This window comes from Eumetopias jubatus, unplaced genomic scaffold, assembly GCF_037043125.1.
Source record: "Eumetopias jubatus isolate StellerSeaLion01/CBP00866 unplaced genomic scaffold, mEumJub1_p1.0 scaffold_12, whole genome shotgun sequence".
NCBI lineage: Eukaryota > Metazoa > Chordata > Mammalia > Carnivora > Otariidae > Eumetopias > Eumetopias jubatus.
The window spans coordinates 44,397,419-44,425,063 of NW_028274818.1; the positions used below are offsets into that span (position 1 = coordinate 44,397,419).

Here is a 27,645-nt window from a genome sequence, read left to right on the forward strand (position 1 = left end):
TTAAAAAAAAAAAATGGAGATTTTCACTCCCACTCTTCCCTTCCCCCCTTTCAACTGGCATTTACCAAAATAAAAGAGGAAATAATATATATATATATATATTTGTGGCAGGTACTTGGAGATGTAGTGCCATCAATTCAAGGCCTTGAATGTCAATGGTCACAGCTCACAACCTTGTTGGAAATAGCCTGGTTCACTGCAAAAGATGGCAAACTGGCAGAGACTGGATCTGCCCCCAGGGCTGGGGCAGGAGCCGAGAGGGAGTCTAGGCTGAAAGACGCAGCATTGGAAGGGATAGGCAGGGGGATATGGCAACAGATGACATGCAGTCACCTAGGCAGGGAGAGCTAGAATAGCAAGGTAGGTGACAAATCTGCAGGTTGGGAGGTGCTGGTACTGAGAAATGTAGGAACAGGTGGCATGGAGAAATGTAATCGAGGGTGAGGGAATAAGAAAGTGTGTTGGTCTTTGGAAGGCTCCAGTTGCTATGCTCAGGTTTACAGGCAAACTTCCAAGCTCTGGAAGGAGGAAAGAGTGGAATGGAAAGCAAGAAGCAGGGCCCCCACCCTAGAGGGACCAGGCAGATTTCCAAGCCAGGAGTCAGACGTGGAACGGGGGGCCTGCCTAGCAGTAGGAGTGGCTCGTTCCATTCCAGAGTGCTGAGCGGAGGGCTTCTCATTCCTTCTGCATAAGGTTATGACTGCTCTTCGATGTGGGGTCTGCAGGTGGGAGCGAAGAGGCCCAGCAGTGGGGAGGGGACAGTGCAGATGCTGGAGGAAAGGCAGGGTCCACTGCTGGCTAAGGAGTTGGGGCTTTCCTTGGTAGGCGAAAAGTGAAGAATGGAAAAGTGAAAACAAGTGGGTATCTTAATTAGAGCTGTATTTCAGGAAGATTCATTTGAGGCTAGTGTGCAAAATGAATTAAATGAGTCCTTACCGTCACAAATTTCTTCTCTTCCTCTTCTCCAAATACTTCTCCAGTGTGTTCACTTCTCTCCACACCTCTTTCTAAGGCTTCAGGTTAAATAAACCATTGTGTTCAAATTAGTATATTAAGTTAAATAATACAATCCTCATTTTGCCTGTTTCTTTTTACATTTTTAATGTGGCTTCTAGAAAAGTTGAAATTATGTAAGTGACTCACATTATATTTCTATGGGGGCAGTGTCCCTCGAATCCCTTCTCCCTATCACAGTCCAGATCTTTTTAAAATACAAGTCTTCTCGTGTAACTCTGCTGTGTGGAACCTTTCGATGGTCTCCATGGCCCCCAGGATCAAGTCCAGACTCTTCAACGTGGCTCCCAAGCTCTTGTCATCTGATGCTGACCTCGTCTCTCAACTACCCCTCCTCACTGCACTCATCCTTTGGGCAGATCAAACCATACTGAGTTCCATCTGTGAAATTACTGTTCTCTTCAGCATTCATGCCACTCCTCTTCCTGAACTGAGCATTTCTCCCCCTTCTCATTGGCTAACTTTTGCTTCCTTCCCATTAAATTCTCAGCTTTAGGCCTCCCCGACTCCTTGACTCTAGAATAGATGGCTCTCCTTGATGCTAGGGGGCCCCACCATGTGCTACATTATAGCCTTCTCACATTCTCGGTAAGGTCTGATTGACCTGCCTCTGTCCTCCCCAGAATTATGTTCTTCGAAAGCAGGGACTCTGGGTTGATCCCCACCGCATGCCCAGCACCTCACACAATACCTGGGCTACAGCAGCTACCTGCATGATTGTATGAATGAAGAAATGGGGCTGTATGAATGAAGAAATGGGGCCATCATGCCAGGCAGTATGATCCTGAACCAAGACAGTGGTACCAGGAATGAAAAGGATGAGACACTCATGAAAGAGCCAGTAAGGACGTAAATCTTGAGTGCAGGCAACAGGTGTGAATGCACCTCTAATTACTAATGGGTATGAAGAACTGCTGAACTTTATCAGGTGCCAAAAGTCCTAAATAATATAAGCAACAGCAAAGAGGCAAACAAATGTTCTAAGAACAAAAGTGTATTCTTACTTTATTTTATTATTTTTAAAAATTTTAATTCCAGTGTAGTTAACACACGGTGTTATGTTTCAGGTGTACAGTGTGGTGATCTACAATTCTATACAATACTCAGTGCTCATCACGAGAAGTGTAAAAGTGTATTCTTTTGAAAGCAACAGGATTTTTGGAGTCAAAAGACTTGGATTTAAGACACAGCTCTTGCATTTACATTGTCTTTGTGGTCTTGACATTTCATTTTCTTAGGTTATAAAATGGAGCTAGTACCTCTATTTGGGGGGTTGTGGTGAGGATTAAGGAAACAAATATGTGTAAAATCACTTTGTAAACTGCAGTGACAAAAAGCCAATTACCAATGCAAAAATATCTATGCCTTCAAATAGGTGATAGTCATGGTGTGGTGACTAAATTGTACGTAATCTTGACCTACCCCGAGGCATGTAAACCTCAAGTAAACCACCCTAGTACAGAGGAACTTGGATAGTCTACACTACGTGAAGTGACCCATTTCCACAGTATGACTCAGGGAATGCCCTGGTGAGAGAGTGAGCAGGAGGTGCAATGGGGACCTGTGCTCTGGCAGTGTGGCTAGGCCAGGCGGCCTCCTCTTTGTCTGGTCTATGATGACCTTCCATTTGACCTCTAAGCTTGGGCTCATGCCTTTCCCTCTGTTTGCATTGCTCTCTTCTTCCTGTGTACCCTGCTTCCCTAAACCCCTTCCCCACCGCCTGGAAATTCTATTCCTACCTGAAGTCTTTAGGAGGCTCACAGCCTTTAATATCTAAAGTTGCCTTTTTCCCCCTCAAAAGAGAACTTATTGTCTGGTCTTCTCTCCCATTCCCTGATCGGGTATAGCACTAACACTGAGTCTTTCCAAGGTGGGACTTGGAAGAGGCCCTTCCATCTAGCCTGTATTCTTGCACCCAGACACGTGCCAGACTCTCACCTGGGGTGTCCCGAGATGGTTGTTCTAAGTGGGACAACCTGCAACACTAGCATTCTGACTTGGAATTGAGTCTGGATGGTTCCATAGAAGGCCATAGTCACACCCTTCCCTCTTGCCTGCTTACTTTGTTCATTTGCTTGTTGGCCTCCCTTACTTTAGATGCAGGGCCAGTATGTGTAATTCAGTGCTGTACACCTAGTATGCGCTCTGGTAAAATCATTAAAATAGTTATTTATTTACCTGACCCTTTACAGAGGATTATTTGAGTGATTATTGGATTACATAAAATAAAACAAAAGCATGCCTTGTGTTTCCAAGAGACATACATCCAGTTGGTATATTATACTATTTCGATGAATTAGTGTTCACAGAGTGAAGATACAGCACTACTTCTTTTTTAGGAAAAATGAACAGCTTATTTGGCATGTTTTGTGAACTAGGGCCACGCCTAGGATTCTGCTTGATCTGTGATTCCTCTAAGTCTGGGGCCTTCTCTTATTCTGTTCCCTCTGCCTGGATGGCTCTCTCCTCCACCCCCTCCCCACCCCTTTCCTCTTCTAATTCCATCTCGGCTTTCAGATCTTGCCTCAGAGACCATTTTCTCTGGGAATAATTCCCTGAATCCTATAGGCACAGTCTGTACCTCCCAATAACAATCTTTCTGTTGGCATTTATCATACCGTAATGTACATGCTTTGTCAGTTTCTCCCTTCAATCCATTAGCACCATGAGGCAGATACTGCAACTGTCTTGTTGAAAGCTATTTCTACAATGCCTACCTAGCACAGTGCCTGATATATAGTAGATGCTTTGTAAATATTTGTTTCATGAATGAGTTAATAAATAGGTAAAGGAATCCCTTTCAGAACCCAGAACAATTTTTGAATCAGAGTATATCACAGTAAATCTTAGAATTGCTTAGAATGCTCTAGCCTCTAGCTAAATAACTCTCTTACCTTTACTGATTTCTGTTCTATTTCATAGGTATATTAATTGGGATATAGGTTGGGCTGCTTGTAACAGAGCACCAAATTTATAACACTTGAAACAAGAAGGAATTCTCTTTCTCTCTTGCAAAACAGTCCAGAGATAGGCAGTCCAGGACTGGTCTGGTAACTTTGTTCCATGAGATAATAGAGCCAGGCTTTTTCTGTTTTGTTGCTCCCCCTCCTAGGATGACGCCCCTGTCCACAGGGTTCCCTGTTGTGACAACGTCCTGGGAGGTCCACTTTTGTCCTGGAATCCTTGGATTCTACACCAACAGTGAATTTAATCTCTTGTCAGTACCTGGAACTGATTCTAGGGCCTTCTGTACCCTCTTGGGGCAGTTTCAGTCTGGTGTAGATTTATAGAACTAATCCAATTGAGGAATGTCTCACCGCTTGCCCAATCCCCACTTTCCCTGCAAGCCTTTTCAGGTGGGGAAGACCAAAAACTGAGCAGAAGTTGGGCATGTATGCCAAGAACGCCAGCTGGCCTTCATGCTAAGGTCATGCAGCCTTCAACCAAGGGTGGTGTGGTTTCCTGTGGCACTGGATGTGCTAATTTCATAGGATGGCATCCTGGCAAGTTACAGGAGAGAAATTCCTTTGAATAATGTAAAATATATGACTTATTTGGCTATAAAGCAAAAATATATTACTTTGTTATAAGGTTGCCATGTAACTTATAATTGCTCTGTCATTTCTTTACAGTGCCTTTATGTTATTTTGGAGCAGTCATTATCTTCTATGATTAAGGTTCAAGATGAAGGCCAGCCTATCAATTCTGCCTCCTACAGCACACGTGTGCGTGTGCACATACACACACACGCACACACATGCATGCACGTTATCGTTGAAGGAAAAGGAGTGAGGGCTATATGCAGATTTCTAGAGCAGTAGCTATTTGCCTATCTAGAAGATCCTGAATAAACCAAGGTAATGACTCCACACCATCTCCTGCCCCAAACTAAACACAATTCCATCCTATAAACCTTACTTCATGTCTTAGACAAAACAGGATCAGTATGGGTTAGCATGAGTTGATTCTGCCAGCATTAACAGGCAAATAACAAGAACCAAAGATCTGTCTAAATTTATTCCTGGCAAAGGCAATATATGAGATATTTTCTGGTTTTTTAAAAAGACATTAGATAATTGATGTGCAATCTACAGTCAGCTCTCCAAAGTGGTAAAATTCACTTTTCTTTGTGTTCTTCTGTGTTTCTGTGGGAGTAGTTCCCTGTTTGCAGCATACTGGTTAATTATTGTTAAAGTGATACTTCCGTTATATATGTTTTTCTTTCCTTTCCACCTTCTCAAAAGTTCTCCTTTAAGGCAGAAACTTTCCATTCTTGGTTTCATCCAAAAGACAAATATTTCTGGGAAAACACCGCATTTAAGCTATTCAGCAATTCTAGTGTTATGTAACTGACCACACTAAGACTTTCAATTAACTTTGGTTACATTTTATTGAAGAGTGTCACAGAATAGAATGACCGGTGATAATTTAGAAAAAAAATTTATATGTTTTTAAACAGGGAAAATCCTCTTCAAATATGTGTAACGTCTTGTGATAATGACAGGAGATAAATCACGTGTCATTTGAAGCATTCTAAAGTCCATTGACTGTATTCCAAGACTGACTTGAGTGTATTTGAGAATTTTTAATCACAGTGAGCTTTCCTTCAGCATTAGTTTCCATAACCTAAGCTCTCTTTTTTCCTCTTTCCCTCTTGCTTTCCTCTCTGGTTATTTTTGTTTGGTGTCCAGTTGTGGGCACATCTTGAGACTGTGTAGACTCTGCTTCTCTTCCACTCAGGAGGAATCATGGGAATTCATGGTCTTGAACAACTTCCCATATACATAGTAACTTGCAACCACTTGCGGCTAGTGTTTATCTTTCCTTCCTATCACTCTTCAATATCTTTTTCTTTCTCCCCAGAACTGAGCTGATATTTCCTCCCGAAAGCGGAGTCCTTTATTATTTATTTCTCTTTATTTCCATGTCCCCTTGTCAATCCCAGTCTTAAAACTTTGCTTTCCCCTCTCATTTACTTGCAACATGCTGCCTGTCATTAAGTTGTGACATTTATTTTTCCAAAATGTCACCCCAGTTCCTTTCTTTAGTTCAAAACCCTTGTCTCAGCCTGGGTGTTAATTGTTTGGCATGCATGTACTTTATTGTATTGTTTTCTGTCAGATCGCTCTGTCTCTATGCTGTCCCCCTCTGACCAACCTATGGACAAGTATTATAATCATCTTGTTCACCTTCTGTTTTATCATTTCGATTTCCTTTTAAGAAAAATTCCAGAATCTCTGCCATCCAGCTACTTTATCCGACTATATGAGCTTCTTCTCCAACCAAATACCATCCTCTGACTTGCCTGCCATCTCTCCTGCTGAAAGTCTGTCTTTTCTTCCTCCAAGTCCATGTTTCTCTTTTTCCTCAAAGGTCATGGTCAACACAATCTCAATAAAGACTGTAATGACCTGCAAGTCCTTTAGGATTGTGTGCCTCCTGATGGAGGTGGTCATGTCCTCTCAGTGACACATTGCTCTGTTGGCCCTGTTGTCTTAATCTGGACTTGCTGACCTGTGGCTTTATGGAGTCGTTTTCCAGTTTCTCCCCTGATGTCCTTTCCTTGCTTTTAGAGTACAAACAACCTTAAGGTAGAGACAACATCTAAGATTTATTTATATCACTCAACAATTACAAAGCACTTACTGAATTTACAGCATGGCTTTATGTGTCTGTACCTATCAATCGATCATAGTTATTTATTGAGCATCTCCCATGTGCTACGCACTGTGGGAGGTGCTAGAGAACCATGAAGAGAAAAAAATAAATTGCCCCTGCCCTCATAGAGTTTGGGGGAAACATATATTTATCAAAGAATCACACAATGAAATGTAAAGTTATGACTGTGGTGGAGTTACAAAGAGAAGATCATGGTGCCAGGAGAGCACATAAATGGGGGATTGAACCCAGTTGGGAGAGGAGAAGAGGGAGGGGTGTCCCAAGAAGGAGAATCACAGGTGGAAAGGCTCTGCAATGGACGGGGCCAGATGTAGTGAAGACATTGCAAAAAGACCAGGGTTGCTGGAGCTCAGAGAATGTATATAGAATTGAGTGAAAGGAGCCTGGAGAGGTAGGCAGGGGCCAACCTGGGCAAGGCCCTGTGGGATATGAAAAGGATTTAGGTTTTTATCCTTAGCAATGGTGAGCCATTGGAGGGATTTAAGAATAGGAGGGGATGCTATGGTGATTTGAAAATACCACTCTGGTCACTGTATGGAGGTGGAATGAGGTGGACAAGAATACCAGACACAGTATCTTTCTGTGCTTTGTAGCAACTCAGTAAATGTTGCTCATTGACTGAACAGTTTGTGGGGCTTACAGTTCTTTCTGGGTTCACTGCAACATGAATTTTTGGCTTCAAGCTGCAAAATCTTGAGTTACTTGATATATGTGTCTGAGTTTTAATATAGGCAGTCTCTCTTAGCTTCTGCAAATTGTTGATCCGACCAAAACCAACAACAGACAACATTCACTGAGATTTTACCTTGGTGCTGGATACTGTGCTAAAGGCTTGATGTGTATCATCTCATTTAATTCTCAGTGTGGGCCAGTGAGGAATGTGTTTGTATTCCTATTTTGTGTGGGTTTAGGGATATGAAAGATCTTGCTTCAGAGAGGAGTGAGGGATCTAGGACTCACATCTAGGTATTTCTGACTGGAGCCATCACTCTTAGTCACGATGTTCTAGCAGTTCTGGTTCATTTGAGCTTTCAGTACCACTTCAGTACCATTATAATAGAAAAAGGTTGTTCCTTTAGCCCTAAAACAGGATATGATTTGGCTAATTGCCCTCCTCCCAGCTCCACCCAGAATCTTGGTCAAAGCCCTTCATGGCATCAGGTCACCCATCCTCCACTTTGCAGAAGGTTTTATTATAAATCACACAGACCTGGCATCATGTCTGAGATGACTGTTGGATGTTTTGATCTTTTCAACCATCTGAATAAATCTCTGTCTTTTTTCTTTTACAGAAATCTATAATTAGATGAGGTAATAATGCTCATTAGCCCAAGTTACAAATAGTATTCTAATAACTAACTTCTTCCTCAGGCAAGTATCATCAGCATCAATTAAGAGTAAATGCCAGTAATTGGTAAACTATTAGTTGAAAAATATTAGCCATCATGGCCAGAGGAGTCCTTTGCCTTTGGCCTACCATCTGTCCTGCTGTTTGTTTATGTTTCTTCTGTCTTCATTTTCTACCCCCTGTGGCAGGCTCTTCTTTAGCTCTAATAGGTCCATCTAAAATTGGCTTGTAATTTGCTTGCCTAAATAAGAGAACCTAATAACAGAGCACTGAGAATTTTTAATTTGTAGTATCTCTATGATAATTAGTAAAAACACTTTGGGCCCTCAGAAAATGGAAGCAAGTCATCTTTGACCAAGCATGGCTGGTTCTTTACCCTTTGCAAAGCAAGATCGAAAGTTCAAGCAAAGAGGAGGTGAATGGGGGCAATCCCAGTTAGCAGACCTGGGAGCAACCATGGTGGGATGCAAAGCTGATCGTGGGAGGCCGAATATGGAAGGTTCATTGAGGAACCATCCAGCCTGCAAGACTTAAGACTAGGAAGAAGTGTTTCATAGGGAGGTTGAAAGGATTCGGTCATTTGCAGTTTGACAATACATTGATATTGTTGGAGGAAAGGGGTTAAGAATTAACAGATTTATTTCCTTACGTCCTCCACCAAAAAGTTTTAGGGAATTACAAATTGCTGAAGATATAGTTTATAAATAAAATATTGCAAAAGGGCCATTGTTGGTTTCACTCAAAGCGAGAAAAGTTTTCAAACTCATCTGTTTAGGTAAGGGCCATGGGCAAGTAGAGGTGATATGCACTCAGCGCTGCTAACGTGTGGAAGGAGAATCCTCACCTCTTGCTTTTTAGTTTTTTTCACATATTTGTTGTTGCTGTTATTCTTACTGCTCTCCTAGGACTGTTTTCCTCTAAAGTTTTGACTGGGCCTAAGACCTTACAGTCCAGCATTGAGTTTGAGGACAAAACCAAGGCCTTCCCATATCTTACCATCTCACACTAATGTTGCCATTTTCCAGACAAGTTTCTAAGTATTTATTTCCAAGCACAATGTCTGTTATACCTGCACTGTCCTTATTTTTCTGTCATGCAGTACAATTTATTATCCAAGTAAACAACCAAACATGCAAAGAACATGCTGGGAAAGAGTGTGGGGGTTAGGGAGGGAAGGAGATACATTTTTACTCAAGGCCTCTTATATTCCAAGAACTCGATTTGGTGCTTTATATAATAGTTTATTTAACACTCCTGATAAGCTTGAAGGGGAACAGATGAGGACACTCAGGCTGTGAGAAGTGAAGGTCAGTCCCTTGGTTGGAAAGCTTCTAGAACTGAGATTCAAACTCTGGCTTTCAGATGCCAGATGTCCCCTCACTCACCCAGGCACATAAGTATTACTCCATGTCATGCTGCCTACATAAGTACACTCTACTATAGTTTTTGTGTATTTACTTTTTCTTGCAGCCAGAGAGGTAGAATAAAATCTAGGAAGAGAGGCCAGTGAATAGATAAATACATGGAGGGAATATATAAACTACATATTTCCACTTGTAGGTAGATTCTCTTAAATCAGCTGCTTATGTCTGCTCTTAACCAGCTATCTCTTTATTGGCTCTGGTGAAACTGTAAAGTAAGAAAGTTTTTCCCTCCAATTTGGGGTTCTTCCATATATCTGTCCTCTTTCCTGTGAAATCCTAGGATCCTTGTATTGCTACCGACTTATCAGTGACCACCAAATATGGCAATATGAAACAATCTCTAGCAATATCCTATGTTTTGAGGATTGATCTTTGCTTCTCTCCTGACATCAAATTTTTAAGTGCACAGCACATAATGTTAGCTATAAGCACAATGCTGTCTAGTAGTTCTCCAGAACTTTTTCATCTTGAATAACTGAAACTTTATACACATTGAACAGCAGCTCCCTATTTTGCCCTTCCCCCAGCCCCTGACAACCACCACTCTACATTCTTTCTTTCTTTTTTTTTTAGATTTTATTTATTTATTTGTCAGAGAGAGAGAGAGAGAACGTGCACAAGCAGGGGGAGCTGCAAGCAGAAGAAGCAGGGTCCCCACTGAGCAGGACCATGGGATCATGACCTCAGCCGAAGGCAGATGCTTAACCGACTGAGCCACCCAGGCACCCCATGTACTTTCTGCTTCTATGAGTTGGACTACTTTAGATACCTCACATAAGTGAAGCAGTGTTTGTCCTTCTGTGACTGGCTTCTTTCACTTAGCATTATGCTCTCGAGGTCCATCCATATAGTAGGCATATTACAGGATTTCCTTCTTTTTTAAAGATGAATAAAATTCCATAGTAGGTGTGTCCATATCACATTTCCTTTATTTGTTCATCCACTGATAGTTAGGTTGCTTCCACATCTCGGCTATTATGAATAGTGCTGCAATTTGGTCATGGAAATGCAAATACCTCTTCCAGATCCTTAGTTCAGTTGTTTTGGATGAATATGCAGAGGTGGGATTGCTGGATCATGAGGTAGTTCTATTTTTAGTTTATCAGGGAAATTCGGAACTCTTTTCCATAATGGCTGAGCCAATTTATATTCCTACCACCAGTATACAAGGTTTCCCTCCCCTCCATATCTTAGCTAACACTTTTTTCTTTGTTTGTTTGAATAATGGCCATCCTTACAGGTGTGAGGTGATCTCTTATTGTGGTTTTGATTTCCAACTCCCTGATGATTAGGCACAGTGAAGCATCTTTTCATGTACCTGTTGGCCATTTGTATCTCTTCTTTGGAGAAATGTTTATTCATTCTGTGCCCCTTTCATTTTTTTTAAAAATTTTTAAAAGATTTTATTTATTTATTTGAGAGAGAGAGAATGAGAGATAGAGAGCACGAGAGGGAAGAGGGTCAGAGGGAGAAGCAGACTCCCCGCTGAGCAGGGAGCCCGATGCAGGACTCGATCCCGGGACTCCAGGATCATGACCTGAGCCGAAGGCAGTCGCTTAACCAACTGAGCCACCCAGGCGCCCTCTGTGCCCCTTTTTAAAATTTGGTTATTTTATTTGTTTGTTTTGCATATCTTTTCTTTTCTATTGAGTTGTAGAAATTCCTTATATGTTATGGATATTAACTCCTTATCTGATATGTCGTTTGCAGATATTTTCTCCCATTTGGTATGTTGCCTTTTAACTCTGTTGATTGTTTCCTTTGCTGTGTAGAAGCTTTTTAGCTTGATCTAGTCTTGCTCATCTATTTTCGCTTTTGTTGCCTATGCTTGTGGTGTCATAGCCATAAACTCATTGCCATGACCGGTGTCATGAAGCTTTTCCCCTATGTATTCTAGGAATTTGGTGGATATCCAGTTTTCCCAGTACCATTTGTTGAAGAGACTGTCCCTTTCCCATTGTGTATTCTTGGCACCCTTGTCAAAGAGCAGTTGACTATATATGTTTGGGTTTATTTCTGGGTTATTAGGTTCCATTGTTTTATTATTTCTCTGTCATTATGCCAGTTCCACACTGTTTTAATTACTATAGCTTAGTAATATGTTTTGAAATCAGAAACTGGGACACTTACAACTTTGTTCTTTTTTAAGATTGCTTTGGCTTTTCAGTATCCTTTGTGGTTCCATATGAATTTTAGGATTTTTTTTCTATTTCTGTAAAAAATGCTATTGTGATTTTGTTAGGAATTGCATTGAATCTGTAGATTGCTTGCGGTAAGCATGGATATTTTAACAATATTAAGCCTTCAAATCCATGAACACCAGGTGTCTTTCCATTTATTTGTGTCCACAAGTAAATTGTTAGAACTAATAAGTGAATTTATTAAAGTTGCAGGATGCAAAATCAACATATAAAACTTGACCTGTCCTCTTAGGACCATGCTAGGTCATGGGCAAGGTAATCTGGTAAATAAATTCACACTTAATTATAAATGGCTTACTGGTTTATCCTTCCCACATACTGGCCAGGAGTATTTTAACCCAAAGGTATGTGTAATAAGGTAATACTGTCTGAGCTGCCTACAGGTGAAATATTTTTAAATGAATATTTTAAAAAATTGTAAAATGCAATGCTTGATTGCACTACCTAGTATAACCAGACTTTTTTTTTTTGTGCCTCAGCACTGAACAAAATCACATACACACCATCAGGTATAAATACAAAGTTATTCTTGGAAAACCTCTCTGAAATTATAATGTAATTTAGTAAGAAGACATGATTTCAGATTTCCCCACATTGCATACATACACAACTTTTCAGTGAGTCTGGGAAAATACAGTTTGGGAGAAGTGCAATGATACGGGAATGGAACTTTTTTTGATCTCTTACCATGTGATAATTTGCATACAGTTTTCCATTTTACAGATGAGGAAACTAAGGCTCAGGGAGGTAGCACCCAAGTTCACTCTTTTTTAAAAAGATTTATTTCTTTGAGAGAGAGAGAGTGTGAGAGAAAGCAAGAGAGAGCGAGAGGGGGTTGGGGAGAGGAGAGAGAGAATCCCAAGCAGACTCTGAGTTGAGCACGAGCCTGATGTGGGGCTCTATCCCAAGACCCTGAGGCCACTACCAGAGTGGAAACCAAGAGTTAGAGGCCCAACCGACTGGGCTGCCCAGGCGCCCCACCCTTAAGTTCACTCTTAATTTAAGTGTGGATTTGAAGCTGGATCCACTTGCCTTGAAACTTGTTTTTCCTTTATATACCAGGTGGCCCGCCAGGGAATTGATGGAGTAGAAAAGAGGGTGATGAGATCTGAAACCTGAGCGGGGCCTTGTGAGTTATAAGCTGCTCTGTCTCCGAAGGCTTCCTGTGTGGGGCGGGGCTGAGAAACTGCTTGATACCCCTGAAGTGAAAAATTTTCAGTCATCTTGAAATGGATAGCCCCAAATTGGGTTAAAGTAGTGGTGAAGTTAATCTTATGGGTTGCTTAACTCTCCTCAGGTGCATCTTGTGATCTTTTGAGATCCCTGAATAGGTAGGTCCTCTAGAATGAGCCAGGGGACCTGGGGATGGCTTAAGGAGGAGGGGGGTAGGGCCTCTGCATGATTTTCCTCTAGACACTAGGCACACTCTGTCCTGGTGATCACAGGAGGATCTAGTCTATGTGCTTTTACTTTTTTTAAGTTATAGAAACAACCACTTGGGTTTTATAAAAAGAGCATGCACTCTTTCCACAGTTACTGAGCTGCGTAGATTCTGGTTATCTGAGAGAAACTTGGCTGAGTGACTTCAAGATGTTCTCAAGTGTCCAAAATCCTTTTGTTTCTCCTTGATGTGTCCTCGCTGTCATTTATTCTGCTCTCCTGAGAACATCAGTACACATGATTCTCCAGCTTTTCAGCTCATGATACATTTATTATGAACCAAATCCTAGCCTTATGCCTTAGCATGGCAATTAGTGAGAGGGCTTTAAAAACAAAGTTAAAGGCGACTGAATCCAGTTAGGGGGAATAGTACTACAGACATGAACTCTAAGGTTTCTCGTAATTGGTGTGGCATTCTGTCATGTGCCAAAGTTTGAATACATTATCATCTGGTATCATGCTGTTGATTTATTAAAATCGGATCTAAAAGATGTTATAATCTTTTGTCCTGGTAGCAGATCTTTCTGTTATGACAAAACTCCCTCCAGCAATCTCCTCATGAAGGGCTCTTTCCTTGCTGTTGTGATTCCACTGTGTCCCTTCAGTAGGAAAGCTCAACCCATGGCTGTCTCACAAAGACTCACAGAACCTCTGGGGCCACTGATGGCCCACTTTCCACGCTGTCAGTCTCAGCAAAACCCTTTCCTGCTTTGGCCCCTTCCCACCCACAGTGGCCAGTTACTATGGATGAGCCTTATCATAATGGGTGGTAGAAAAAAGTCCAGAGCAATTTCCTCTTGGCAGCATGCTGATGCAGGACCGGGTACAGCCCCTGGGCATGGGTTTTGGAATATCCTCCGACCATTTCTTTTTTGTCCTAATGAAAAACTTCCTGGCTTGGAGTACTGCTCCTGTCTTCGGGGCAGCTCTGATTTAATCTAAATTCAGGAGGTAACAAAAGTTTTCCTGACCCTCTCCTCCCATCCTTTTGGCACTGCCCCCTCCCCCTTTATCTCTTAGCAAAGGAAGAGGACACACACTTGGATTCTCCCCCGCCCCCCAGCCGCCACGCGACCGCACCCGGTCCCTTTTTGGCACTTTGGTGCCCATCCAGGAAACCCGAGCACCTTGAAAGGGTTGTTTCCCGATCGCCTTCGGAGCTGCTGAAACTATTGCATGCTCACTTTATGCATGGGATTCGAGAAAGCGAGTGTGCTCGGAGCACAAACAGGAAAGCCTGACATCACGGAGCGGCGGAGCGGCGCGGGGAGGAGTCTGCGGCGCCCTCGCTCGCCGCGCTCCCTTTGTGGCCCGAGTCGCGCGCACCGGCGGCGGCGGCGGGGGCAGCGCGCGGGTCTGTGCTCGCTCGGGGCGCGGCGGCTGCGCGGGCGGTGGGCTGGGGGCGCGGCGGCCGCGCCGGCGGACACTGCGTGGGCCCCGGAGCAGGGCGCACCATGCCGCGGCCGCGGACCGGAGAGAAACCTGAGAATGAAATTGCTTTGGCAAGCTAAAATGGTAACGAGAGCTCTGCCTTCTCCCGAGGCTTTTCTGGTGGGGACTCTTCTCCCGCTTTCTCTGGGCGTGTTTTGGACTCACTCGGAGCGAACGCAGCCATCCGATCCCCTGCTCGGGAGCTGAGGCTTTCTCGCTCTGCTTTGTATGCCTTCCTCTCGGCGTGTCTTCTCCCTCTCATCGCACCTACTTTCTCGCCAGTAGCCTTTGGTGTGCCTGGGGCAGCTGTTTGTGGGGACGGGAAAACTTTTCAGGACCGAGAACTGTTAGCCGGGGTGGCCCCGGGAGCGCCTCTGCGTCCCAGTGGCTCTTTAACACAACTTCAGGTTTAGCTGGGGACGTGGAAATCCAGGGGGTCGCCGCACGCGTCTTACTTAAGTTGCATGATGCTGTGTTGCTTTTTTTTGTTTTGTTTTGGTTTGGTTTTTTTGCACTTGCCAGATTATTTTACGGAAATAAAAACTTTCTACCCCCGACCGCGCTCACTCTTTGGGTCCCAACGCAGCAAGAGGAGAAAAAGACACAGGAAGCATTTCACTTCCAAAGGAGAGAGGACTCTTGGCATTTTAAACACTTGTTTGCGCCTGAGTTTAAAATGTAGTATGCTCAAATAACTGAGCCATTATGAAAGTAGTACCAACTTTTTCTACCAACGAATTATTTTTCCTTTCACTTATGGGGGGGGGGAATTAAACCAGGACTAAATCACAGTGTCTTAAGGGGAGGGGGGAGAAAAGACTATAAAAGAAAAAAAAAAAAAAAGCAAAACAAAACCTAAAATATGTGAGTGAGTCTAGGAAAAAGAACTACATGGAAAAGTCCGGGGATCCTGATACCACAGGAAAGGACTGGGAGCCAAGAAAATTTCAGCATTCCCTCTATCGCAATGTGTCTTGTATTGCTCTGATTGTAATATTTATTTTGAACAGCCCATCTTGTGCCCTGAGTGCTGGTGTAAGCAGTAAAGCAGCTGGGATAGATTGTGGTTAGCAGAGAGGAAAAAAAAATACTCTTTTTCTTTCTCTTTATCCCATCCCCTGGCAGAGCTCGATTCAGGACTGGGGTGAAGAGGTAGAGGAAGGCGCTGTGTACCATGTCACCCTCAAAAGAGTCCAGATTCAACAGGCTGCCAATAAAGGAGCAAGATGGCTAGGGGTGAGTAAAGCCGGAGAGACGCAAACTTTGGAGCTGCAGTGTCTGTTGTTCTGTGAATATCATCATTATTTAGCAGAGGCAGGCTCTTCTTCTTCTTCGTCTTCTCCTTCTCCTTCTCTTTTGGCCTTAAAAAGGAAAATGCCAAGGACCAAGTGTTTGCACTAGCTGTACAGGTCTGTTTTTGTACTTAATGTTTTCCAAAGCATCTTCCCTCGGTTTGTCAATAATTCAGAACCTCTTAGAAACATCTTGAGGTCTTTGGCAAATAGAGTGGGGGTGGCGTGGCAGAAAGTGACACGCAGTAACAGGACCAGAAAGCATCACTCTGTTAGACAAGAGCCATAAGCAGTTTGGCCCAGATGGCACCCTTTTCTCTCCCTGTCCTCCCCCTACTGATGCTGACCAGCCCCTCTCCTCCTGTACCTTCACCAAGTACCCAGAATGCTCAGGGGACAGACCATTCCGGCTCTGCCTATCTTCCTACTGGGGGGAGGTGGTGGCAGATTTCCCACTGTTACCTCCTCTCTGCAGCCCATGAGGAGACAAATGCAGGTGTCGTGCCCACGATTTCATGTGTAGTGGGCACAGAGTGCTAGGTCTTTGGGGAAACACTGCTTCCGTAAGCAAGACTTTTTCCACCAAGGTTCTGAAATCTTGGTTGGGATCATGTGAGTTATCTGTTACCACCTAATGGCTCCTTCAACACATCCCAGGGAGAAATGGAAAGCTTAGTGACAGGATCACTCCTCGGGCAGATACCAGCCTGTGGAAGAACAAAGGAATTCTCAGTCTGGAGATAGAAGTAATCCTCAGAGCAGTGAGAGGTGACCCAGAAAGCCTTGAGAAAGAAGATCAGGGTGGGCCGAAGAGAGGGGTTGGAGTGTGGTTTCATCTGGCCTCATTCGAGCCACACTCAGGCTTCACAGGGGACGGACTGGAGGGCAATGAAGATTATGCACTTGCATTCGATCTTCACTGGCTTTGCGTCTCACAGAATTCAGTGCTTGAGCAGCATTCAAAGGGAGGGTGTGAAGGCGGACAGGAAACAAAACTGCCCAGGGCCTCACATGGAGACTAGAGGCAACATGTAACTTGTAAGTCCCCTGAGTTTCAGGCAGGATGGGCCGCAGCAGGGATCTTCTCTGCTGTGGGTTCGCTGGTCTGCTGACACAGGCCTTCACTGCTCTGGGCTTCCCCAGCTGCCTCAACTCAGGCCTTTCCTGCTCTGTACTTTGGGCCGAGGTACCACCCACTAGGGCAGTCACCTGTTAGTGACATCTGCGGTTGTGGCCTGGAAAGGTAGGAATCTTTTTTGAAAACCGGAGGCCTTCACTTATCAAGCAGGTACCTTACTCAGAGTATGACTTTCAGATGCATTAGGTGCATCCTCAGCAGACCTGATAGGGAAGGAAGGAAGGAAGAACTAGAGTTCTGATGAGTCATCTCTTTGTTTTGGGTGGTTGTGTATATGCATTTTATTTACATGTGGTATTGATGTGGTTTGGCCTGTCTTGGTGTTTCACAATGATTCACAAGTTCTAAACCAGCTGCCTTGGAAAGGGTCATCGTATTTCCTGATGCTGGGTTGTTTCTCTCTTTCTGAGGAGACTGATGTTGCTTGGGTGACAGTTTTAGTTTTCAGCCAACACAACAGCCATGAATGAAGAAGTTATGGGGAAATGGAGGGGTTAACTCTGTAGGCCCCAAACCCACAAAGTGTGGTTCATTGAGATGTTCACAGTTATTTCATGATTCTCACTGACCGTTCTGTTCGCTGGACTCTGCTTCTCTTCTCTCCCCCACTCAGCATTCTCAGATTTATACAGTTAAGAGCTGGTTCACCCTGGAGTTAGCAGTAGTACTGAGATATTGAGAGGGAGGACAACGTGAAAAGATTTCTTCTGGTTGGTAGAAGAATCTGCCCCTTCCCCTCCAGGGCAACAAAGTGTGATTTCCAGCTACCACCCCAGCCCTCAACAGCTTGTTCTTAGGAACTTTCCAGCTCTGATCCCACTGTTTTCTTGTCTTAGGTGTCCTGTTGGGAAGCTCTGGTTTTTTTGTCCTTGGAAATTCCAGACTTAATTAAATGTGACTCAACCAATTGAGCCATAGTAATTACAAAACCCTTCTTTTTAGGACCGAGTGGCTTCTCCGTATTTGTTTTCCTACATTCCAGTAGCCCTTTCAAAATTCTCCAGAGCAACCAGTTTTAGAGTGAACTAGAGATTGAGGTGAGGTGAGGGTATTACTGAAATATGTCAGTAATCTTATGAGGAAGGTGGTGTTGTGATGATCTCTCCCCCCCCAACACATAAAGAAATTAATGCCTAGAGAGGTTAAATTGCTTGCCAGGGTCACACAGCTAGGAAGTGGTAGAGGTTGGATTCGAACCCACTTGGTAAGTTCCTTGCAGTCAGGAACTGCCTGGAACCTTCTGGCTGTTTCCTATGAGAGTGGAAGAGAACATTGGCTCAGAAGACCGAAGGTGCATATGGCATACTTTTTGCCTAGATGCGACACCTGGTGCAGGACTTGAGTGATGGGACTTTCTCTTCTTGATGCTCTGAATGATAGTTTGAACCACAAGTTGAGACACTTGTTGTGAAGATATGTATCTTTTTTTTTTTAATTTTTTATTGTTATGTTAATCACCATATATTACATCATTAGTTTTTGGTGCAGTGTTCCATGATTCATTGTTTGTTCATAACACCCAGTGCTCCATGCAAAACGTGCCCTCCTCAATACCCATCACCAGGCTAACCCATCCCCCCACCCCCCTCCCCTCCAGAACCCTCAGTTTGTTTTTCAGAGTCCATCATCTCTCATGGTTCGTCTCCCCCTCTGACATACTCCCCTTTTCTTCCTCTCCTGTTATCTTCTTTTTCTTTTTTCTTAAAATATGTTGCGTTATTTGTTTCAGAAGTACAGATCTGTGATTCAACAGTCTTGCACAATTCACAGCGCTCACCGTAGCACATACCCTCCCCAATGTCTATCACCCAGCCACCCCATCCCTCCCACACCCAACCACTCCAGTAACACTCAGTTTGTTTCCTGAGATTAAGAATTCCTCATATCAGTGAGGTCATGTGATACATGTCTTTCTCTGATTGACTTATTTCACTCAGCATAACACCCTCCAGTTCCATCCACGTCGTTGCAAATGGCAAGATCTCATTCCTCTTGATGGCTGCATAATATTCCATTGTGTATATATACCACATCTTCTTTATCCATTCATCTGTCGATGGGCATCTTGGCTCTTTCCACAGTTTGGCTATGGTGGACATTGCTGCTATAAACATTGGGGTACACGTACCCCTTCGGGTCCCTACATTTGTATCTTTGTGGTAAATACCCAGTAGTGCAATTGCTGGATCGAACGGTAGCTCTAATTTCAACTGTTTGAGGAACCTCCATACTGTTTTCCAGAGTGGTTGCACCAGCTTGCATTCCCACCAACAGTGTAGGAGGGTTCCCTTTTCTCCACATCCCCGCCAACATCTGTCGTTCCCTGACTTGTTAATTTTAGCCATTCTGACGGGTGTGAGGTGGTAGAAGATATGTATCTTAGTGAGAAACTCTTGGATGTGTGAAGTGTGGAGCACCAAAGAGATGTATGTGGTTCTCTAGTGCATGAGGTTGGGCGTAGCTCTTGCTACATATCTATAAGGCTTTTTCAAAAATGCCTTAAAGACTGAGCACAAGTTTTGAATTTTCTACTACTCGGATCTCAAAACGTAATTAAGATTCAGTTTGGAAAGGATAGCAAAAATAATTACACATCCTTAGACGGAAAGTATCATACAATCCAAAACATTTAGAACATTCTTTTTTTTTTATTATTTGTTTGTTCAATTTTATGTTTCATTGATCTTTTGAAGTAAACCCCCCCCGCCCCCCCGCCTTTGGTTGTAAAATATACAACTGAGTATGGCCCAGGCTGCATTTACTTCTCTGTGCAGCTGCGGCTTTGCCTGTTACCAGTGAGGTTATGTTGGACAACTTCGAAAAGCCAAGTATTATTGAAATGCTGACCCGATTCTCCCTCTACAATAACTTCTTACACTGGGATATTTTTTCCTAGCTATAGCCCTCAAGGAGAAATGGCTGCAATTATGTCGTAGGATCATAAAATCTCCGGATTGGAAGGGACATTAGCAAGTAATTCCATCCAACCATTCAATCAGCTTGTAGAATGTCCAGTGATTTCTGGAAGAGCAAATGGTCAAAACTTGTTATTTTTCTTTGGTGTCAGTGTTGTGGTTTTATATTGATAGTGATAGGTAGAAATGATTTAAGAAAACATCCGTATTCTCTGGACACAGGAAACGTACCATTTTAGGAAGAATACTCAAATGGACAGAGGATGAGAATCCAGCTGTTAGGGAAGGGGCTCTGGTGTCCAGAGCCCAGTCTGCTGTCTTTAGAATATGACAGATGCTGGGTACCGAGAAATGTGTCCAACCTAAGATAAGTTCAAAGTGGGGATATTTGTTTCGCAAGCAGGATTGGTAGTGCTAGGGCACCTCAGCAAAGTTTGCGGGGAGTGGTACGGTCAGTGGGTGGTCACATGGCTTTTCTCAGTTTTATGCTTCTGTGGTTATGTGGTTCTTGAGGTGGGGCCCCAGTTCCTCCCTTCCCTGTGTCCTTTATCTATCACCCTGTCTCCCACATAGGCCCTTGTTGGGTTGAGTTGGAAATGCTTGATTGTTGAGAGGCTGGTAAAGACAGTGAACTAGGACAGGAGAAAGCAGAATATATTTAGAAATAAAGGGAACTGGAATCCTGTTATAGAACCTAGTGTTTGGGATGAATTGTGGCCAGTCCGTGAGTCGTCTGGGTGCAGCAGCAGGATGACCACTTGTCACATCTGGATCAAGAAGTTGACTCTCACTGGGATAAACTATTTGGACTGACTCTATCTGGTGTTTTGGTGGTGTTGCTATCATATTACCCTCAAATAGCCTACAGTTCCTCAAGTTTTCAGCTAACTTCACTTACGGGAAGGTTCTCTGATCTCCCAAGTCTGGAGGAGATGCCCCTTCGGCAGGTTCCAGAAGTATTCTCTATTTCTCTGTCATGCATTTAGCTCACTCTGTTGTAATTGTCTGGTCATTTGCTTCTATCCCTCACTAGACTGTAAACTTGGTGAAGTGGGAACTGTGGCCATCTAGTTGGCAGAAACTTGGTATTTGTTGAATGAATAGACCGAACTTCTTCCCTTTTTCGGACCCTAATATTGTCTTGATACATATGAATGTGTGGTTTCTCCTCATTTAAAACACAATCAGCATGAAGATGTTAGCTTACAAAGAAGAGAAGGGGTGTGTAGGAGCAAGAAAAATCAATTAGGTAATGATTATAGCCATCCTGCATTCTTTCTAGAACAGAGCGGGGCACAAACAAAGGTAGTGATTATTCATTTTAAGGAACAAAAATCACAGCAGTGAATTAGCTATACACTTCCCCGGTACCTTTTAAAAGCAAGAGACCCCACTGTACTTGTCTTACTGCTGAATATTGAAAGAAAGGCAATGCATGAGTTAAAAAGTGTTGGCAAGCATTACAACTATGTGTGGTTGGAAAGCTCAGGAGCGGGATTTTAGAATTGTAAGGAGCTAAGCCCTAGAGGAGCCCTAAGTTTACAGTTGGTCATCCTTGTTTTCATCTAGGAAAACAGGCCCTTGGGTTGCATTATTCCTGTCTGTCAGAGTGTTGAATTTAGGCTTTAGAAAGTAAATTTCAAAATTTAGCAGCCATCTGTAGCCGAATCAACTGATCTTTTTCCTTTTGACCTTGGGAACATGTTTCTGAAATAATCCACTAATATGGTAGCCTGCCCAATCAAGAAAATGTTGTCAGTTTCAAGTGCCCGAGATATCGTTATGATGTTGGATCCTTTCATTGTTTTTAAAATCTGTTGGGATCTGGGTCAGGGGGATTCAGCCTGCAATTAAGAATATCCAGTTCAGTTCAGCAATTCAGGGGACTACTCAGCTGAGTTCCAAATACACATCTACCCCTGTCAAATACATAATCATACTAATGTAAGAGGTACATTAACTCCTTATACTTAAGGTATACATTCTGTTAGGTTAGTCTTACAAACATATTTTGTTCTTATTTCTGTGAAATTATAAAGAGAAAGTTTCTTGACGTTTTCAATTTAGAAAAAGAAAAGGAGAGCAATATGGTAAATGCTGTGCTTTTCTCCTTGAGTGCCTTGCTGGAATTTGTCATACCCCTGTCCTTATTTCAGTTTCCTTTGTCCCTGGTATATGTTCCTTTTACACATCCCCCTCCTACATAATCAGAATCTTACAGTGACTGTCTTACACATTTTATGTTAAAGTATACAATAGTAAGCTAAAATTAGTAAGACAAAATTTCTGCCATGGTATACCATGGTATCATATCTCATGATATGAAAAAAAAATTTCTGTAAACAGAGTAAGGGAAGTTTTGGTTAAATGGGGGGAAGATACCAAAGGTTGCTTCATTCCACTGGAAAAGTCCAGCTAGCTCATGTCTGGGTTGCTGATGGGTGTGGCTATCTCCAGAGTGATTTGGAGTCTGGAGTTTTTGGCAGTTTCTGGGCCCTTTGCTAGTAAACACGTCCAGTATGAACTTCCTCACTGCTGTTGCTTGTCTGTTTGTATGATTCTGTCATCTGTGTTTGAGTCAGCTAACCTTGCCTTCGATAGCATTCCTTTATTCATCAAAAACCTGCATCAAGTACCATGTTAAGTCTTGGGAATCCAAACTGAAACAAAACACAACTCATTCTGGAGGAACTTCCAGGGAGTAGGGGAGACAGAAACGTAAACTGATTACAGCATATTGAGGTAAGTATGATTAGTGCCATGTGAGACATTTGTGTGCTAGGGGAACCCTGGAGGAGGGCACATAAATCAGATGGGAGGTGGGGAGTGGGCACTCCAGGAAGGCTGCATGGAAGAGAGGGCTCTTTCGTAAAGAGCTGGAGTTAAAGGAAATGTGGGCATTGGAGGCAGGCATTCCAGTCAGCGCAGGGTGAGGGAAAGCATGGAGGCCAGAGGTGAGAGCACTGTGTGGGGCTCAGAGTGGGGAAGAGGGAAGGACGCCTGGTGGGAAGGTGACAGGAAAGGAGGCTAGCGAGAAAGGCTCAGTCATGTCCCTGGGAGTCTTTCATCTGTGTTTGAGTCAGCTAGCTCATGTCTGCGTTGCTGATGGGTGTGGCTATCTGCAGAGTTGAGCTCCATCCTGCGCCAAGCTATGGGGTTCGCCCCATCCTGAATGCTAGGTAGTCACGGAAGGGCTTTAAGCAGAGTGGCATGGCCAGATCTGCATTTTAGCAAGATGACTGACACCTGGGGGGTGGACGTACTCTGAAGGACAGCCAGACTGGGACGTGGGAGGGGGAGGAGGCTAATGTGGAGGCGAAGTGAGGAAAGGGACAAGGGCCTGAATGGCAGCAGAACAGAGGGTGGGAGTGGGGGATGGGAGACCTGACAGGCGAGGATCTTAGCCACCCTGGCTTCAAAGAGCTTGTCAAAAACTGGGCTTTCTGGGATCCACGTCACCCTCTGTTCACTGGGTGAGATCTTCTGGGGACTTCTGGTCAGGCTTCCTCTGTGTATATGCTAGCAGATGCCTTCTTTCCTGTCAGAAGGCCCTGCAGAATAACCAGACCCAGGCATGCCTGATAGGTCATGTCCAGAGACAAGATCTCGGGCTCACAGTGAGCAAGGCAGCAAGCCGTGCGTGGTTCTCAGAGTCCAGAGAACTTTGAAGAGCTGGTGCTTTCTTCCTTTCTCTCTCTTTCTTTCTAAGTCTTCTGTTTCCCTACAAACTAAACAAATTAAATCTGTAGGCCACAGAGAGAGAGAGAGGAAACATGGGACCCACAGGACTATGATTATAGAGCTGTATTTTAGACAACAGCAGTTAAATTTATAATTGTCATGTTAGAGACACAAGAAATTTTATGGTTGGGTGTCTTGGCCTTTTTCCTCTCCCTCCTCGTTGACTTTAACCCGTCTCTGACAGTTTGTCCTGGTTCCCTGCATTACTGCTCTTGGAGGCTCAGTCTGATTGCGAATTCCACTCACGTACAAGAAAAAAAATCTCTCTTTCTGTCTTACACACACACACACACACACACACACACACACACACACACACGGCCTACATTAAGATGTCTTTTCACATTTAACGTTTTAGGATTTCCCACATCTTTGGAATGTCACTCCTTGGCCTCTTCTATATAATTATTCAAAGCCTGCCTTTGTCATGTGTTGCTTGTTTTCTCTTAATTGTGCCGTTTTTGTGATTAACTTGCACTGTCTAGGAACTGCCTTCAGTTTAAAAAAAGAGTAAAGACAGAGAGAAGGAGGAAGGAATAAAGGTAGGGCAAGCTTCCAACATGAGGTTGAAGACTCTGCCTTGGAGGAAGCTCAGTCAGTCTGGTAAGGAGAGAGTCACGTCATCTCTTGCTGATCCTTTCGGCTTGACCATGGTAGAAATACCTGTGCCTTTCCACGGATGTGGCCACGTACGGATCGGGTTCTGATGGCTGGGGTTCCTGCCTCACTTGGTTCCACCAGGCCATGTTCTCCCTTATGGCCTGCAGTATGTGACTTCTAAGACTAATAACAGTGGTAGTTGGGGGTGAGATCGTGTGTTGTCAGTGGTTCTATATATTTTTCCATCCTCACAGACTCATTACCCTACATTTTCTCCCATTTAATTGCTGGTGCCATCTGTAGGCCATTCATTTGAATTCGTTTCCACACAGTTAATCTTGTCCCATGTAAACTTTCCCAGACGTTTTTCTGTTTGTTTGCTCCTTTCAGCAAAGAATTGAGCAATTCAACTTTTTCCTTTATTTCGTTTCCTGCTGATTTAAATATCCATTCTCCTCTCTTATAAAAGCGAAGCCAAGGCTGAGTCCTTCCAGTTTCATAATTCTAGAGAAAGCTGTGGAAAAGCAAAAGCAAACCCTTTCTGCTAAAAGTAGAATGTCTTTGGTCGGTAGCATCAGCTGAGGCTCCTTGCAACCCTCTTGCTAGCACTTTCCCCTGGTTATGTGCCCTTCTCAAGCCCATAACTTCTGTCGCTGCTGGTGACAAGGCTAGAATAACGGGGACGGTTTTTATCTAACAGAAGAACATTTAATGGATATAAGTAAAAATAATCAAAACTGGATTAGATGTTGGCTTAAAATACTTTACAGTCATGACTTTTGCAATTAAAATACCAACACTTGAAATTATTTATGGAGATAACGGACACTCCTGAATAGAAAATTCAGGAAATCGGAAGCATTTTGTTAGTTTGTGGAGCACATGGAAAACATTTGCCATCTTCTATCCCCACGTTGCCTCCTCCCAGCAGCACAGCATGATGAGCATATCTATTTTAAAAATGACTTAGCCAAGTATGAACAAGGCCCAGAGCCATCAAGGCCCGGCTGGGGGGTTAGCACCTGGTTCTTTCTCCTCAGTTGGAGCCTTGGCAGGACCTGGCACCTTCTGGTCGCTCTTCCTTCTCACGGGTGTTTTCAGCAGGAGCTCAGGTTGAGGGAGGTCGTAGGGCACTGCTGAAGAGCCACTAGTCAGTCATATTGTAAAAACTTTGTATGGGTAACAGACGGTCACTACGCTTTTTGTGGTGAGCATTTTTGAAATGTACAGAATTGTCGAATCACGGTGTTGTACACCTGAGGCTGACACAATATTGTATGTCAACTGTACTTCAGTTAACAAAGGAAAAGAGAGAGCCCGGGCTCTGGAGCCAGGCTGACCTGAATTCAGAACTCGTCTGTGCCACGTGTGAGCAGTGTGGGCTTGAGCTGTGACGTGACGATCCTTGCACTCGTAGAGAGGACACCAGCAGTGCCTTCTTGACAGAAGGACTGTGAGGAATGAATGAGTCGTGTATATAAGGCGCTTGGCATGGTGCCTAGGTTATGGGACGCCCTCTGAGGGTGGGGCTCTCATCGGGACCTCACTGTCGGGGCCCTCTTTTGAACCCTGCCGTGGAACCTTGTAGAAGCGTGGGTGCCTTTCCTACCCGAGTCCCCCAAAGCCTGGGGTTGTATATAAACCAGATTGTGTAAGAAGCAGCATTAGCAAGGCTTTAAGGCATGTTCCTGACATCACTTTCTCCTTTTGCACATCTGGGAGGAAGGACCACGGCGGTGTTTGGTAATCCTTGTTTATTAGAAGCAATATCTATTGTGTTTTCTTCGTCTGGCTGCCTGTACAGTGAAGGGCAATTATCACTTGGGCTCCAATATTTTGCATTTTAAATTCCTCCAGTTTTCCTATATAGTTAATTGGTTGGTGTGCTTATTTTAATGCCTTAAAAATATTTTACTACTTAAAAATTATATTTGCTATTTCTGATTGAAAGAACAGGAGGGTAGGAAACCACTTTTCTACATTGGTAAACATTATGCTGATCATTCTTTGTTGGGCATAACTTAGGATGTTAGCAAACTGTGCTTGCCCCGTGAATTTCAAGTTCCGATTCAACTTCAGAAGTTCAAATAAAGATAAAAATTTCCCACTGTACCGCACGTCGATTAGCTAATGTAGTACTTGAGCCCCAAACTAGGAATGAGCTGAATTGCTCCTGAGGTTGTGACTTTCAGAGAGTAAATCTTCACTTTCCTTACCTCTGACGTGGGGCAAATACCTGCTTTTCTTTCTTCCTGTAGGTTTTGTCAGGATCATCTGAGTTAATGTATAAAAGTACTTTTTAATATGTAAATAATTATACAAATATAAGGGTAGTCTTCTTGTTGTTATTTAACCTAAAGTCATTTTTTTTCTCTCTTTCCTCACTGCCTAAGTGTTCGATGGGCATATGGTCTGTTCATTAGTCCTCCTTTTCTTCCCTCATCCCAGAGAGACTCTTTTCTGTGTTTTTTTCTCCCCACTTGCTGTTTACTTAATGATATCTTCATGTTCAGCAAGGAGTAGTGTTTCCTCTGCTACCACCATTGATATTCCTGGATTTGTAGGTGCATTGAAAATGTAGACAGGGCTTCTCTCTATAGTTCGGATGTGGGGAAATAAATACCCCATATTCACAGGAGTCTAAAGACAAATGCAGTGAATATTTTACATATGAAAATGAAAACTTTTCTCTTTCTTTCCTTACTCTCTCCAGTATGATTTTTTTTTTTTTTTTTTGAGATAATGGCTGTTAGTTTTCTTTGATTCTCCCTTTCTTTCTGGTACTTTTAATTTGGTGGAGAGCAGGGTGGTAAAGTTAATGCACCAAGGAATGGAAAATGCTTCCAGCCTTCCAGAGCTGCTGGAAAATCAAAGCTTGGTTTGAGGCCAAATCCTGATGTGGGACTTGAACTCATGACCTAATGCCAGAGGCAAGAATGTTACCAGCCGACCCACACTGACCCTCATAAGATTAGGCATTTAAAATACTTCCTCTGAGTAGTCCTATTGTTACTTTCTGTTTTTCTCCTCTTTCAGCCTTTTCCTACAGCATTCCTGGCTTCCCTGTTAGGAATACAATTTTAGTTTTCAGATCTTGTTTTCTCACTTCCTTTCCATTTGCTTGTTACTGTTACTTCCTTCTTGCTTTCCATGTCTCCTGGGTGAGTTCCTTTTTTATTGTTGTTCCTGTTCCTTCCTGTCCTTCTTCAGGATTAAAAATAGTCTCCAGGGTCTCTGGCCGCTTGCACATGAAGCTGACCTTCCTTCTATTCATATAGAGTTCCCCCTGAGCATCTGAAGATCCTTTCCTCCTCTCTCAAGGCACTCGAACCCCTGCACCCATTCCCTGTTATTAGCACCCATTCTCAGCTGACTTATGGACTAACTGACCCTTGTACTCAGAGCTCTAAATGAAAATTAAA

General features: G+C 43.4%; 1 protein-coding gene across 2 annotated transcripts in view; it reads left to right on the forward strand.

The window, feature by feature from the left end:
* RGL1 (ral guanine nucleotide dissociation stimulator like 1) overlaps positions 1 to 27,645 on the forward strand; it is a 167,376-nt gene that overhangs the window by 28,331 nt on the left and 111,400 nt on the right. The window contains exons 1-2 of one of the 2 annotated variants that reach the window (XM_028121581.2): positions 14,498 to 14,621; positions 15,663 to 15,773. In XM_028121581.2, the coding sequence (XP_027977382.1) occupies positions 14,595 to 14,621; positions 15,663 to 15,773 (138 nt within the window). In that variant the 5' untranslated portion in view covers positions 14,498 to 14,594. Of the gene's footprint in view, positions 1 to 14,497; positions 14,622 to 15,662; positions 15,774 to 27,645 lie in introns of those variants that run through there. The other variant, XM_088016804.1, reaches the window with a different exon arrangement.